We start from the raw sequence: 18,107 nt of genomic DNA, 5'->3' as shown, positions 1-18,107 counted from the left end.
AGAGATCATCAACTAGATTCACCTTAATGATGGTCAACTACAGAGATCATCAACTAGATTCACCTTAATGATGGTCGACTACAGAGATCATCAACTAGATTCACCTTAATGATGGTCAGAGAACTACAGAGAGATCATCAACTAGATTCACCTTAATGATGGTCGACTACAGAGATCATCAACTAGATTCACCTTAATGATGGTCGACTACAGAGATCATCAACTAGATTCACCTTAATGATGGTCGACTACAGAACAGAGATCATCAACTAGATTCACCTTAATGATGGTCGACTACAGAACAGAGATCATCAACTAGATTCACCTTAATGATGGTCGACTACAGAACAGAGATCATCAACTAGATTCACCTTAATGATGGTCGACTACAGAACAGAGATCATCAACTAGATTCACCTTAATGATGGTCGACTACAGAGATCATCAACTAGATTCACCTTAATGATGGTCGACTAACAGAGATCATCAACTAGATTCACCTTAATGATGGTCGACTACAGAGATCATCAACTAGATTCACCTTAATGATGGTCACTACAGAGATCATCAACTAGATTCACACTTAATGATGGTCAACTACAGAGATCATCAACTAGATTCACCTTAATGATGGTCGACTACAGAGATCATCAACTAGATTCACCTTAATGATGGTCGACTACAGAGATCATCAACTAGATTCACCTTAATGATGGTCGACTACAGAGATCATCAACTAGATTCACCTTAATGATGGTCAACTACAGAGATCATCAACTAGATTCACCTTAATGATGGTCGACTACAGAGATCATCAACTAGATTCACCTTAATGATGGTCGACTACAGAACAGAGATCATCAACTAGATTCACCTTAATGATGGTCGACTACAGAGATCATCAACTAGATTCACCTTAATGATGGTCGACTACAGAACAGAGATCATCAACTAGATTCACCTTAATGATGGTCAACTACAGAGATCATCAACTAGATTCACCTTAATGATGGTCAACTACAGAACAGAGATCATCAACTAGATTCACCTTAATGATGGTCGACTACAGAGATCATCAACTAGATTCACCTTAATGATGGTCAACTACAGAGATCATCAACTAGATTCACCTTAATGATGGTCGACTACAGAGATCATCAACTAGATTCACCTTAATGATGGTCGACTACAGAACAGAGATCATCAACTAGATTCACCTTAATGATGGTCGACTACAGAGATCATCAACTAGATTCACCTTAATGATGGTCGACTACAGAGATCATCAACTAGATTCACCTTAATGATGGTCGACTACAGAGATCATCAACTAGATTCACCTTAATGATGGTCGACTACAGAGATCATCAACTAGATTCACCTTAATGATGGTCGACTACAGAGATCATCAACTAGATTCACCTTAATGATGGTCAACTACAGAGATCATCAACTAGATTCACCTTAATGATGGTCGACTACAGAGATCATCAACTAGATTCACCTTAATGATGGTCAACTACAGAGATCATCAACTAGATTCACCTTAATGATGGTCGACTACAGAGATCATCAACTAGATTCACCTTAATGATGGTCAACTACAGAGATCATCAACTAGATTCACCTTAATGATGGTCGACTACAGAGATCATCAACTAGATTCACCTTAATGATGGTCGACTACAGAACAGAGATCATCAACTAGATTCACCTTAATGATGGTCGACTACAGAACAGAGATCATCAACTAGATTCACCTTAATGATGGTCGACTACAGAACAGAGATCATCAACTAGATTCACCTTAATGATGGTCGACTACAGAACAGAGATCATCAACTAGATTCACCTTAATGATGGTCGACTACAGAACAGATCATCAACTAGATTCACCTTAATGATGGTCGACTACAGAGATCATCAACTAGATTCACCTTAATGATGGTCGACTACAGAGATCATCAACTAGATTCACCTTAATGATGGTCGACTAGAGATCATCAACTAGATTCAGAGGTCGACTACAGAGATCATCAACTAGATTCACCTTAATGATGGTCGACTACAGAGATCATCAACTAGATTCACCTTAATGATGGTCGACTACAGAACAGAGATCATCAACTAGATTCACCTTAATGATGGTCGACTACAGAACAGAGATCATCAACTAGATTCACCTTAATGATGGTCGACTACAGAGATCATCAACTAGATTCACCTTAATGATGGTCGACTACAGAGATCATCAACTAGATTCACCTTAATGATGGTCGACTACAGAGATCATCAACTAGATTCACCTTAATGATGGTCGACTACAGAACAGAGATCATCAACTAGATTCACCTTAATGATGGTCGACTACAGAGATCATCAACTAGATTCACCTTAATGATGGTCGACTACAGAACAGAGATCATCAACTAGATTCACCTTAATGATGGTCGACTACAGAGATCATCAACTAGATTCACCTTAATGATGGTCGACTACAGAACAGAGATCATCAACTAGATTCACCTTAATGATGGTCGACTACAGAGATCATCAACTAGATTCACCTTAATGATGGTCGACTACAGAGATCATCAACTAGATTCACCTTAATGATGGTCGACTACAGAGATCATCAACTAGATTCACCTTAATGATGGTCAACTACAGAGATCATCAACTAGATTCACCTTAATGATGGTCAACTACAGAACAGAGATCATCAACTAGATTCACCTTAATGATGGTCGACTACAGAGATCATCAACTAGATTCACCTTAATGATGGTCGACTACAGAGATCATCAACTAGATTCACCTTAATGATGGTCGACTACAGAACAGAGATCATCAACTAGATTCACCTTAATGATGGTCGACTACAGAGATCATCAACTAGATTCACCTTAATGATGGTCGACTACAGAGATCATCAACTAGATTCACCTTAATGATGGTCGACTACAGAACAGAGATCATCAACTAGATTCACCTTAATGATGGTCGACTACAGAGATCATCAACTAGATTCACCTTAATGATGGTCGACTACAGAACAGAGATCATCAACTAGATTCACCTTAATGATGGTCAACTACAGAACAGAGATCATCAACTAGATTCACCTTAATGATGGTCAACTACAGAACAGAGATCATCAACTAGATTCACCTTAATGATGGTCGACTACAGAGATCATCAACTAGATTCACCTTAATGATGGTCGACTACAGAGATCATCAACTAGATTCACCTTAATGATGGTCAACTACAGAGATCATCAACTAGATTCACCTTAATGATGGTCGACTACAGAGATCATCAACTAGATTCACCTTAATGATGGTCGACTACAGAGATCATCAACTAGATTCACCTTAATGATGGTCGACTACAGAGATCATCAACTAGATTCACCTTAATGATGGTCAACTACAGAGATCATCAACTAGATTCACCTTAATGATGGTCGACTACAGAACAGAGATCATCAACTAGATTCACCTTAATGATGGTCGACTACAGAACAGAGATCATCAACTAGATTCACCTTAATGATGGTCGACTACAGAACAGAGATCATCAACTAGATTCACCTTAATGATGGTCGACTACAGAACAGAGATCATCAACTAGATTCACCTTAATGATGGTCGACTACAGAACAGAGATCATCAACTAGATTCACCTTAATGATGGTCGACTACAGAACAGAGATCATCAACTAGATTCACCTTAATGATGGTCGACTACAGAGATCATCAACTAGATTCACCTTAATGATGGTCGACTACAGAGATCATCAACTAGATTCACCTTAATGATGGTCGACTACAGAACAGAGATCATCAACTAGATTCACCTTAATGATGGTCGACTACAGAGATCATCAACTAGATTCACCTTAATGATGGTCGACTACAGAGATCATCAACTAGATTCACCTTAATGATGGTCAACTACAGAACAGAGATCATCAACTAGATTCACCTCCCTCCCTCCCTCCCTCCCTCCCTCCCTCCCTCCCCCTCCCTCCCTCCCTCCCTCCCTCCCTCCCCTCCCTCCCTCCCTCCCTCCCTCCCTCCCTCCCTCCCCCTCCCTCCTCCCTCCCTCCCCTCCCTCCCTCCCTCCCTCCCTCCCTCCCTCCCTCCCTCCCCTCCCTCCCTCCCTCCCTCCCTCCCTCCCTCCCTCCCTCCCTCCCTCCCTCCCTCCCTCCCTCCCTCCCTCCCTCCCCCTCCCTCCCCCTCCCTCCCTCCCTCCCTCCCTCCCTCCCTCCCCCTCCCTCCCTCCCTCCCTCCCTCCCTCCCTCCCTCCCTCCCTCCCTCCCTCCCTCCCTCCCTCCCTCCCTCCCTCCCTCCCTCCCTCCCTCCCTCCCTCCCTCCCTCCCTCCCTCCCTCCCTCCCTCCCTCCCTCCCTCCCTCCCTCCCTCCCTCCCTCCCTCCCTCTCCCTCCCTCCCTCCCTCCTCCCCTCCCTCCCTCCCTCCCTCCCTCCCTCCCTCCCCCTCCCTCCCTCCCTCCCTCCCTCCCTCCCTCCCTCTCCCCCCTCCCTCCCTCCCCCTCCCTCCCTCCCCCTCTCTCCCTCCCTCCCTCCCTCCCTCTCCCCCTCTCCCTCACCTGACGGTAGTGGTGGTCTGTACGGGCGGTAGTTGAACTGTCACCATCCCGTCTGTGTTGGTCTTCCCACCAGCATGGGTTTGGAGTTGAACTGTGTTGCCACGGTTACCATCCCCTGTCTGGTTCTGTTTACCATCCACCAACACAGCATGGGATCTTAGAGCGCAGAGATAATCAACACCCTGACCCTTATCATACAGGATCTATAAAGAGACAGAGATAATCAACACTCCGGACCCTTACCATACAGGTTATCATAGAGGAAGGAGTAATCAACTGTGACCCTTACCGGATCTATAGACCTGATAATCAACACCTGACCCTTACCATACCGGATCTATAGAGAGAGAGATAATCAACACTCTGACCCTTACCATACAGAATCTATAGAGAGAGAGATAATCAACACTCTGACCCTTACCATACAGGATCTATAGAGAGACAGAGATAATCAACACCCTGACCCTTACCATACAGGATCTATAGAGAGAGAGAGATAATCAACACCCTGACCCTTACCATACAGGATCTATAGAGAGACAGAGATAATCAACACTCTGACCCTTACCATACAGGATCTATAGAGAGAGAGAGATAATCAACACTCTGACCCTTACCATACAGGATCTATAGAGAGACAGAGATAATCAACACCCTGACCCTTACCATACAGGATCTATAGAGACAGAGATAATCAACACTCTGACCCTTACCATACAGGATCTATAGAGAGACAGAGATAATCAACACCCTGACCCTTACCATACAGGATCTATAGAGAGACAGAGATAATCAACACTCTGACCCTTACCATACAGGATCTATAGAGAGAGAGAGATAATCAACACACACCATCTAAAGTCCCTGTAACTCACCGTAAAAGGCTGGGAGGGTGTTTTGTCTCGTATCTCCCAGGTCAGCAGGACTGAGTTCTTCATGGCAGCCTTCACTCTGAAGTTAGTAGCAAACACTGTGGAGAGGAACATAGAAAACAACAGAATGACTCCCGCAGACTGTTCTTAGATCATAGAAATACAACCCATAGAACTGGGGCCTATCCCCATTCAAGTCACTGATGGACTTTTTAATATGGATTCTATTTCTACGCTTTCAATCTCCTTATAGGATCCAGATCCGGGTTCCAATACTATTTTCACATGTTTTTTTATCTGGGCTTGATTGAGCTTGTCTGGAGCCATGGAACCAGTAGTCTGAAGGAGTGCCATCCTCGGCCCACCAGGCACTCCAGGCAGGCCAGAGCAAACGCTGAAAGTATATATTTTAAAGATTTCTAATAGTATCTGAACCCAGGTCTGAGAGAAACAGGTAATATCTTACCTGTGTTTTCCAGTTTCTAGTTTCTGGTTTCTGGTTTCTGGTTTCCAGTTTCCAGTTTCTGGTTTCTGGTTTCTGGTTTCCAGTTTCTAGTTTCTGGTTTCTGGTTTCTAGTTTCTGGTTTCTAGTTTCTGGTTTCTAGTTTCTGGTTTCTAGTTTCTGGTTTCTAGTTTCTGGTTTCTAGTTTCTAGTTTCTAGTTTCTGTCTGTCCAGAAATACAGTCTGGAAGTGATGTGACTAGAATTCCTTACCTTGTCAGCTGAAGGAGACTGAACACATATTAAGACGACAGACCAGACTGACAAGACTGACAAGAACAAAACAAACTTACGACGACACTGTGCCGTGTTCCATAGGGTGTGTGGGGGAGTATTTCCACTGAGTTTGACGTGAGGTAATGTACAGTGTGGAGGAAAGAGTGTGTTTAGGATGGGGGGGGGGGCAGAAATGAAAGATGGTTGTTGGGTAGTTGCTCAAAGGTGGTAGTGAGTGTGTGTGTGTGTGTGTGTGTGTGTGTGTGTGTGTGTGTGTGTGTGTGTGTGTGTGTGTGTGTGTGTGTGTGTGTGTGTGTGTGTGTGTGAGTGTGTGTGTGAGTGTGATGTGTGAGTGTGTGTGGGTGTGTGTGAGTGTGTTGTGTGTGTGTGCGTGAGTGTGTGTGTGTGTGTGTGTGTGTGTGTGTGTGTGTGTGTGTGTGTGTGTGTGTGTGTGTGTGTGTGTGTGTGTGTGTGTGTGTGTGTGTGTGAGTGTGTGTCCTACCTTCCACATCCATCGGCTGCGTCCTAAACTGGACGCCGGGACTATACGGCCCCGCCCCTACCGCCGTAAACGCACGCACTCTGACATCATACACCGTGTCAGCGCTCAGCCCTTCCAACACCACGCTGGATTCCGGTACCGTCACCACCACCTCCCCGGTAGCGTTCCCACCTCTACCGTTAACATCCCGGTACCGCACCGAGTACTTCACAATCTCCCCGTTCCGTTCGATCAGCGGGACAGACTTCCAAGCGAGCCGTAGGGAAGACGCCGAGGCGCCTTCAGACACGATGTTTTCTGGGTGTCCTCCGGGAACGTCTTCCGGAGTGGTCACCTCGATCGCTGCCTCCTCTCCGTATCCCATCTTATTCCGGGCGGAGAGTCGGAACACGTACGACGCCCCCTTGTGGATATCCTGAGCAGTGTAGGACTTTTCCTTGGTGGGGAATTCTACCACGGTGAGGGGGAGGACATCCAGGCGTCCGAAGGTTAGACGGTACCCCAGGAGAGGGGTAGCGGGGCTGGGTGGAGGCAGCCACTGGAGCTGGGCCGTGCCCACGGGGGTGGGACTTACTGAGAGCCTGGGGGGTTCTGGGACTGGGGGGAGGAGGGGAGAGAGAGAGAGGGGTGAAGGTAGGAGCAGGAGCAGGATGAAGAGAGGGATGAGACGAGAGAGAGGGGAAGAGGAGAGAAGATGATGTTACTATTAATGAGAATTAACGGCTCACGAACACCTGCTCACAATCTCTGCACAAATGTAGCCTGTCATTACAGCCAGAAATGGTGATGCACCTGGATGTCGAGCTGAAAGTCATTCATGTTAACCGTCTATATCAACTAGGGATATCATGTCAGCAGTCTATATCAACTAGTGATATCATATTAACAGTCTATATCAACTAGGGATATCATGTTAACAGTCTATATCAACTAGGGATATCATGTCAACAGTCTATATCAACTAGGTATATCATATTAACAGTCTATATCAACTAGGGATATCATGTTAACAGTCTATATCAACGAGTGATATCATGTCAACAGTCTATATCAACTAGTGATATCATATTAACAGTCTATATCAACTAGGGATATCATGTTAACAGTCAATATCATATTAACAGTCTATATCAACTAGTGATATCATGTTAACAGTCTATATCAACTAGTGATATCATGTCAACAGTCTATATCAACTAGTGATATCATATTAACAGTCAATATCAACTAGTGATATCATGTTAACAGTCAATATCAACTAGTGATATCATGTTAACAGTCAATATCAACTAGTGATATCATATTAACAGTCTATATCAACTAGTGATATCATGTTAACAGTCAATATCAACTAGTGATATCATGTTAACAGTCTATATCAACTAGTGATATCATGTTAACAGTCTATATCAACTAGTGATATCATGTTAACAGTCTATATCAACTAGTGATATCATGTTAACAGTCTATATCAACTAGTGATATCATATTAACAGTCTATATCAACTAGTGATATCATGTTAACAGTCTATATCAACTAGTGATATCATGTTAACAGTCAATATCAACTAGTGATATCATGTTAACAGTCAATATCATGTTAACAGTCAATATCAACTAGTGATATCATGTTAACAGTCTATATCAACTAGTGATATCATGTTAACAGTCTATATCAACTAGTGATATCATATTAACAGTCTATATCAACTAGTGATATCATGTTAACAGTCAATATCATATTAACAGTCTATATCAACTAGTGATATCATGTTAACAGTCTATATCAACTAGTGATATCATGTTAACAGTCTATATCAACTAGTGATATCATGTTAACAGTCTATATCAACTAGTGATATCATGTTAACAGTCTATATCAACTAGTGATATCATATTAACAGTCTATATCAACTAGTGATATCATGTTAACAGTCTATATCAACTAGTGATATCATGTTAACAGTCTATATCAACTAGTGATATCATATTAACAGTCTATATCAACTAGTGATATCATGTTAACAGTCTATATCAACTAGTGATATCATGTTAACAGTCAATATCATATTAACAGTCTATATCAACTAGTGATATCATGTTAACAGTCAATATCATGTTAACAGTCTATATCAACTAGTGATATCATGTTAACAGTCTATATCAACTAGTGATATCATGTTAACAGTCTATATCAACTAGTGATATCATGTTAACAGTCAATATCAACTAGTGATATCATGTTAACAGTCAATATCATGTTAACAGTCTATATCAACTAGTGATATCAACAGTCAATATCAAACAGTCAATATCAACTAGTGATATCATATTAACAGTCTATATCAACTAGTGATATCATGTCTAATCATGTATCATGTTAACAGTCTATATCAACTAGTGATATCATATTAACAGTCTATATCAACTAGTGATATCATATTAACAGTCTATATCAACTAGTGATATCATGTTAACAGTCAATATCATGTTAACAGTCTATATCAACTAGTGATATCATATTAACAGTCTATATCAACTAGGGATATCATGTTAACAGTCAATATCATGTTAACAGTCAATATCATGATAACAGTCAATATCAACTAGTGATATCATATTAACAGTCTATATCAACTAGTGATATCATGTTATCATGTTAACAGTCAATATCAACTAGTGATATCATATTAACAGTCTATATCAACTAGTGATATCATGTTAACAGTCAATATCATGTTAACAGTCAATATCATGTTAACAGTCAATATCAACTAGTGATATCATATTAACAGTCTATATCAACTAGTGATATCATAGTTAACAGTCTATATCAACTAGTGATATCATGTTATGTCAATATCAACAGTCATATCATGTTAACAGTCTATATCAACTAGTGATATCATGTTAACAGTCTATATCAACTAGTGATATCATAACAGTCAATATCATGTTAACAGTCTATATCAACTAGTGATATCATGTCTAACAGTCAATATCATGTTAATCATAAGTCAATATCAACTAGTGATATCATGTCAACAGTCTATATCAACTAGTGATATCATGTTAACAGTCAATATCATGTTAACAGTCTATATCAACTAGTGATATCATATTAACAGTCTATATCAACTAGTGATATCATATTAACAGTCTATATCAACTAGTGATATCATATTAACAGTCTATATCAACTAAAGATATCATGTTAACAGTCTATCAGCTTGTAGCGTCATACCCAAGAAGACTTGATACTGCAAAAAGGTGCTTCAACAAAGTACTAAGTAAAGGGTCTGAATACTTATGTAAATGTGATATTTCCATAAAAAAATATAATATATAATTTATGTTAAAAAATGTCGAAAACCCGTTTTTTGCTTTATCATTATGGGGTATTGTGATGTCATTATGGGGTATTGTGATGTCATTATGGGGTATTGTGATGTCATTATGGGGTATTGTGATGTCATTATGGGGTAATGTGATGTCATTATGGGGTATTGTGATGTCATTATGGGGTATTGTGATGTCATTATGGGGTATTGTGATGTCATTATGGGGTATTGTGATGTCATTATGGGGTATTGTGATGTCATTATGGGGTATTGTGATGTCATTATGGGGTAATGTGATGTCATTATGGGGTATTGTGATGTCATTATGGGGTATTGTGATGTCATTATGGGGTATTGTGATGTCATTATGGGGTATTGTGATGTCATTATGGGGTATTGTGAAGTCATTATGGGTTATTGTGTGTAGATTGTTGAGGAAATAGAACAATTTACTCCATTGTAGAATAAGACTGTAACAAAATGTGTAAAGGGGTCTGAGTACGTTCTGAAGGCTCTGTATGTGACCTATTAAAATACGTATGGTCGTCTTTTTCAATTTCAGTCTCACGCTCGCGACCCCCATTTAGAGGAATCACTGCTCTAAAGAAGGCTGCGAAGCCTTAGTACATCTGTCTCAGTGTCTAGTAGCAGGCTGGGTAGCTGTGTCTGTACTGCCTGTTATATTATGTTGGGATGATAAATGATAAGTACGTACGTGGGAGGGTAGTGCAGAGAGTTTGGGGTTTGCTCCGTGCCCCGTCTCCCTTGGAGGTGTACGCCCCCACAGACACAGAGTAGGCAGTATCAGCCTGGAGTTCCCCTAGAACCAGCTCCTACAGAACACATAGAATGTAGAACTCATCAGTATTACAGAACCACCTCATATAGATTATAGAACTCATCAGTATTACAGAACCACCTCCTATAGATTATAGAACTCATCATACTCCATTACATAGTTCCATTCTACTTCATTACATAGTTCCATTCTACTTCATTACATAGTTCCATTCTACTTCATTACATAGTTCCATTCTACTTCATTACATAGTTCCATTCTACTTCATTACATAGTTCCATTCTACTCCATTCCATAGTTCCATTCTACTTCATTACATAGTTCCATTCTACTTCATTACATAGTTCCATTCTACTTCATTACATAGTTCCATTCTACTTCATTACATAGTTCCATTCTACTTCATTACATAGTTCCATTCTACTTCATTACATAGTTCCATTCTACTTCATTCCATAGTTCCATTCTACCCCATTCAATAGTTCCATTCTACTTCATTACATAGTTCCATTCTACTCCATTCCATAGTTCCATTCTACTTCATTACATAGTTCCATTCTACTCCATTCCATAGTTCCATTCTACTTCATTACATAGTTCCATTCTACTTCATTCCATAGTTCCATTCTACTTCATTACATAGTTCCTATTCTTACTAGTTCCATTCTACACATAGTTCCATTCTACTTCATTACATAGTTCCATTCTACTTCATTACATAGTTCCATTCTACTTCATTACATAGTTCCATTCTACTTCATTACATAGTTCCATTCTACTTCATTACATAGTTCCATTCTACTTCATTACATAGTTCCATTCTACTCCATTCCATAGTTCCATTCTACTTCATTACATAGTTCCATTCTACTCCATTCAATAGTTCCATTCTACTCCATTCCATAGTTCCATTCTACCCCATTCCATAGTTCCATTCTACCCCATTCAATAGTTCCATTCTATAGTTCCATTCTACCCCATTCAATAGTTCCATTCCATAGTTCCATTCTACCCCATTCAATAGTTCCATTACATAGTTCCATTCTACTCCATTCCATAGTTCCATTCTACCCCATTCAATAGTTCCATTCCACTCCATTCCATAGTTCCATTCTACCCCATTCAATAGTTCCATTCTACTCCATTCCATAGTTCCATTCTACCCCATTCAATAGTTCCATTCTACTCCATTCCATAGTTCCATTCTACTCCATTCCATAGTTCCATTCTAGGCTGTGTCCCATTCCATAGTTCTATTCTATTCCATTCCATAGTTCCATTCTACTCCATTCCATAGTTCCATTCGAGACTGTATCCCATTCCATAGTTCCATTCTACCCCATTCCACAGTTCCATTCTAGGCTGTATCCCATTCCATAGTTCCATTCTACCCCATTCCACAGTTCCATTCGAGGCTGTATCCCATTCCATAGTTCCATTCTACTCCATTCCACAGTTCCATTCTAGGCTGTATCCCATTCCATAGTTCCATTCTAGGCTGTATCCCATTCCATAGTTCCATTCTAGACTGTATCCCATTCCATAGTTCCATTCTAGGCTGTATCCCATTCCATAGTTCCATTCTAGACTGTATCCCATTCCATAGTTCCATTCTAGGCTGTATCCCATTCCATAGTTCCATTCTAGGCTGTATCCCATTCCATAGTTCCATTCTAGACTGTATCCCATTCCATAGTTCCATTCTAGGCTGTATCCCATTCCATAGTTCCATTCTAGGCTGTATCCCATTCCACAGTTCCATTCTAGGCTGTATCCCATTCCATAGTTCCATTCTAGACTGTATCCCATTCCATAGTTCCATTCTAGACTGTATCCCATTCCATAGTTCCATTCTAGGCTGTATCCCATTCCATAGTTCCATTCTAGACTGTATCCCATTCCATAGTTCCATTCTACCCCATTCCATAGTTCCATTCTAGACTGTATCCCATTCCATAGTTCCATTCTACCCATTCCACAGTTCCATTCTAGACTGTATCCCATTCCATAGTTCCATTCTAGGCTGTATCCCATTCCATAGTTCCATTCTAGGCTGTATCCCATTCCATAGTTCCATTCTAGACTGTATCCCATTCCATAGTTCCATTCTAGACTGTATCCCATTCCATAGTTCCATTCTAGGCTGTATCCCATTCCATAGTTCCATTCTAGGCTGTATCCCATTCCATAGTTCCATTCTAGGCTGTATCCCATTCCATAGTTCCATTCTAGGCTGTATCCCATTCCATAGTTCCATTCTAGACTGTATCCCATTCCATAGTTCCATTCTAGACTGTATCCCATTCCATAGTTCCATTCTAGACTGTATCCCATTCCATAGTTCCATTCTAGACTGTATCCCATTCCATAGTTCCATTCTAGGCTGTATCCCATTCCATAGTTCCATTCTAGGCTGTATCCCATTCCATAGTTCCATTCTAGGCTGTATCCCATTCCATAGTTCCATTCTAGGCTGTATTCCATTCCATAGTTCCATTCTAGGCTGTATCCCATTCCACAGTTCCATTCTAGACTGTATCCCATTCCACAGTTCCATTCTAGACTGTATCCCATTCCATAGTTCCATTCTAGACTGTATCCCATTCCATAGTTCCATTCTAGGCTGTATCCCATTCCATAGTTCCATTCTAGACTGTATCCCATTCCATAGTTCCATTCTAGACTGTATCCCATTCCATAGTTCCATTCTAGACTGTATCCCATTCCATAGTTCCATTCTAGACTGTATCCCATTCCATAGTTCCATTCTAGACTGTATCCCATTCCATAGTTCCATTCTAGACTGTATCCCATTCCATAGTTCCATTCTAGACTGTATCCCATTCCATAGTTCCATTCTAGACTGTATCCCATTCCATAGTTCCATTCTAGGCTGTATCCCATTCCATAGTTCCATTCTAGACTGTATCCCATTCCATAGTTCCATTCTAGACTGTATCCCATTCCATAGTTCCATTCTAGGCTGTGTCCCATTCCATCCTTTTGTCTACTAGCCCATGGGACCTAAACACAGGTCAAGACAACAGCATACATTAATCCTTTTTTTAGATACCAGATCACAGATATACTTACATATTCTGCTGATTCATTATATTCCCACTAAACGACAGAACGAAGCAGGGAGCAAAGAGGAGGGAGAAAAAAAAGAAGATTTTTTACATTAGTCTCATATTTTATAATATATTGTAAAGTATAGAATGTATATTATTCTTAAAAAATAGTTTTAATTCTGAGCAATCAGTCTCTCTCCAGTAGGGTTTTCAGATACATCTAAATGTTCCATTCTATTCCAACATTCCATTCTATTCCAACATTCCATTCTATTCCAACATTCCATTCTATTCCAACATTCCATTCTATTCCAACATTCCATTCTATTCCAACATTCCATTCTATTCCAACATTCCATTCTATTCCAACATTCCATTCTATTCCAACATTCCATTCTATATCAACGTTCCATTCTGTATCAACATTCTATTCAACCTGTCTGAGTTGTCTTCCATTGTTACCTGTGAGTCGTCTAGGAGTATATCCTTGATGAGGTTGGGTCCAGCGGGTTCTCCATAGTTCATCTTCATGTAGTGGACCTGGTAACCTCTGACCTGACCATGTTGACGCTCCACGGCCGGTGCCCGCCACACCACCCTGACTGCTGACGAGTTCACCGCCTCCGACGCCACGTCGCGCGGAGGACCACTGGGAACTGGAAATGCATTGTGGGATAGGTCGAGGTCAAGGGTCAGGGTTCAAAAGTTGTGGTGGCTCTTAGATGGTTTAGATACTCCGGGGGGAGGTGAGCGTTTGGAGGTAGGATAGTGTTGGTGGGTCGAAAGCTTTTTGGGGTTCTGTTCAAAATGTCGATAAATATATAGGAGAGAAAGCACCAAAAAGCACCTAAAGACGGCCTGAAAAACTGGCCTGACATTAGAGAGGGGAGATCAGACGATACAAGGAATCCTAAGTGGCTGTGGTTCCCAGAACATCATATAACCTCAGTTATACAGACGAAGGTACAATACAAACACATACATGGAATCCCCCCTCCTTTTTACAAAGATGGTTTAAGCCATAGGGTTCAGCAGCAGTTCACAGGGGCATGGTTAATGGAGCGTACTATTATTCCCTCATGTAGGGGTAATTTAGTGACACACCCGCAGGGCTGTCTATTATTGTTCAAAAGGGCATTGTCAGTGGGATACACTGCATCAACCCCCCTCTGGTACAGGGAGAGAAGAAAAAAGGCAGGATTGTAGAATTAAATGAATGTGTAGAGGTATAGCCAGGGGAGGTTTCTTTCTTAGAATGAAGGTCAAGGAGAAAACACAGCTAGGGTTGCTGGGAAAAGGATGCCGTTTGGGATTCACGCTACCGGCTAGAGGTTCTCAGATGGTGGCATTGTTAGTGGGGCGAACCATTTTCACCAAGGATAGGGGTGTTTAGTACCAACAGGCAAGGGAAAGGTTTGGGACATACCATCTTCTTCGGTGCGTACTAGTAGTTGTAGACTCTCTGGTCCTTCTCCGGCTTCCGTCAGGGCTCTGACCGTGATTCCATACTCGGTCCATTTCTCCAGGTTTTCCAGAAGGTACGGAGAGCTTTCCGGTGGAATTCGGCTGACTTGCTGGGAAGTCCTGTTGTCCCGTTCCGTGACAGAATACTGGATGGAATATCCCGTTATGATTCCGTTCTGGAATTCCGCCAGGGGCGGAGCCCAACTTACCAGGATGCTGGTGGAGTTGGGGCTGGAGCATGTGACTTCCTGGGGAGGGGCCGAGGGTTCTGATTGGCCAGGTTTGAGGAAGTACGGGTTGTTTGGTGGATGTGATTGGTTGGTGAGGTGTTTAGTGGAAGATGGTGACAGAACCAACAGACGAGACAGAAAAGAAAAAAAAGGGGACAAAAAAAAAAACACAAAATGAAAATAAAAGTCTAGAACCGACGTTTTCTAGAAAGACTTAATGACCAGAAGACAAACACAGGTGCAAAACGCCAAATCTAGAGTTGCAAAATGTAGCTAACTTTCCCAAAATGTCCAGGTATCCCAGAAATCCTGGTTTGGGGAAAGTTTGGGAAAGTTATGGTAATTTAACACCCTCTCTATTCAAAATGTGTCAACTGAAAAGAAGTGAAGAAGAACGACGAGTTATAAAGGAGGAAACAACAGAAAGGACACTGGACTGAGTCTCTATGACAACGTGTAACACGTAACCTACCTTGACTTGAGTCTCACTCCAACCCATTCTATCAGTGCTTCTCCCCAGACTGATCCACTTCACATCTCTAACTGCTGAACTACTTAGTGCCTTGTGATCACCTTACCTTAAACTGTAGCCCTGGCTGACTGACAGACTTCAGACTCGTGGAAGTTTGAAAAAAAAAACAAAGATATACATCTAAAGAATAAATGGTAAATATTGACCTATTGTTTCACTGTATAAAGTCAATTTTATTCTCCACAAATTGTATCTTGTGATTCCATGACATACAGTATGAGGTCTGTTTAATCCAGATTATACCTCTGGTCCCTATAGTATCTGATAGATGACACTAGAGGTCTGTTTAAACCAGATTATACCTCTGGTCCCTATAGTATCTGATAGATGACATAATGGGTTGTGTTTAATCCAGATTATACCTCTGGTCCCTATAGTATCTGATAGATGACATAATGGGTTGTGTTTAATCCAGATTATACCTCTGGTCCCTATAGTATCTGATAGATGACATAATGAGGTTGTGTTTAATCCAGATTATACCTCTGGTCCCTATAGTATCTGATAGATGACATAATGAGTTGTGTTTAATCCAGATTATACCTCTGGTCCCTATAGTATCTGATAGATGACATAATGAGTTGTGTTTAATCCAGATTATACCTCTGGTCCCTATAGTATCTGATAGATGACATAATGAGTTGTGTTTAATCCAGATTATACCTCTGGTCCCTATAGTATCTGATAGATGACATAATGGGTTGTGTTTAATCCAGATTATACCTCTGGTCCCTATAGTATCTGATAGATGACATAATGAGTTGTGTTTAATCCAGATTATACCTCTGGTCCCTATAGTATCTGATAGATGACATAATGAGTTGTGTTTAATCCAGATTATACCTCTGGTCCCTATAGTATCTGATGACATAGATGACTCTGGTCCCTATAGTATGATAGATGACATTGAGTTGTGTTTAATCCAGATTATACCTCTGGTCCCTATAGTATCTGATAGATGACATAATGAGTTGTGTTTAATCCAGATTATACCTCTGGTCCCTATAGTATCTGATAGATGACATAATGAGTTGTGTTTAATCCAGATTATACCTCTGGTCCCTATAGTATCTGATAGATGACATAATGAGTTGTGTTTAATCCAGATTATACCTCTGGTCCCTATAGTATCTGATAGATGACATAATGAGTTGTGTTTAATCCAGATTATACCTCTGGTCCCTATAGTATCTGATAGATGACATAATGAGTTGTGTTTAATCCAGATTATACCTCTGGTCCCTATAGTATCTGATAGATGACATAATGAGTTGTGTTTAATCCAGATTATACCTCTGGTCCCTATAGTATCTGATAGATGACATAATGAGTTGTGTTTAATCCAGATTATACCTCTGGTCCCTATAGTATCTGATAGATGACATAATGAGTTGTGTTTAATCCAGATTATACCTCTGGTCCCTATAGTATCTGATAGATGACATAATGAGTTGTGTTTAATAGATTATACCTCTGGTCCCTATAGTATCTGATAGATGACATAATGAGTTGTGTTTAATCCAGATTATACCTCTGGTCCCTATAGTATCTGATAGATGACATAATGAGTTGTGTTTAATCCAGATTATACCTCTGGTCCCTATAGTATCTGATAGATGACATAATGAGTTGTGTTTAATCCAGATTATACCTCTGGTCCCTATAGTATCTGATAGATGACATAATGAGTTGTGTTTAATCCAGATTATACCTCTGGTCCCTATAGTATCTGATAGATGACATAATGAGTTGTGTTTAATCCAGATTATACCTCTGGTCCCTATAGTATCTGATAGATGACATAATGAGTTGTGTTTAATCCAGATTATACCTCTGGTCCCTATAGTATCTGATAGATGACATAATGAGTTGTGTTTAATCCAGATTATACCTCTGGTCCCTATAGTATCTGATAGATGACATAATGAGTTGTGTTTAATCCAGATTATACCTCTGGTCCCTATA

At 40.6% G+C, this 18,107-nt stretch overlaps 1 protein-coding gene across 1 annotated transcript in view; it reads right to left on the bottom strand.

The window, feature by feature from the left end:
- LOC118383175 (receptor-type tyrosine-protein phosphatase delta-like) overlaps positions 1-18,107 on the bottom strand; it is a 199,534-nt gene that overhangs the window by 119,322 nt on the left and 62,105 nt on the right. Inside the window, exons 13-20 of the mRNA XM_052508125.1 lie at positions 15,343-15,648; positions 14,379-14,572; positions 13,939-13,965; positions 10,762-10,879; positions 6,706-7,302; positions 5,490-5,584; positions 5,382-5,435; positions 4,615-4,817 (exon numbers count right to left, since the gene is read on the bottom strand). Of these exons, the coding sequence (XP_052364085.1) occupies positions 4,615-4,817; positions 5,382-5,435; positions 5,490-5,584; positions 6,706-7,302; positions 10,762-10,879; positions 13,939-13,965; positions 14,379-14,572; positions 15,343-15,648 (1,594 nt within the window). The remainder of the gene's footprint in view (positions 1-4,614; positions 4,818-5,381; positions 5,436-5,489; positions 5,585-6,705; positions 7,303-10,761; positions 10,880-13,938; positions 13,966-14,378; positions 14,573-15,342; positions 15,649-18,107) is intronic.

This window comes from Oncorhynchus keta, unplaced genomic scaffold (assembly GCF_023373465.1).
Source record: "Oncorhynchus keta strain PuntledgeMale-10-30-2019 unplaced genomic scaffold, Oket_V2 Un_contig_3378_pilon_pilon, whole genome shotgun sequence".
NCBI classification, from domain to species: Eukaryota; Metazoa; Chordata; class Actinopteri; order Salmoniformes; family Salmonidae; genus Oncorhynchus; species Oncorhynchus keta.
Note: the sequence above shows the minus strand (reverse complement) of the source record. Positions and strands in the feature narration are given on the sequence as shown.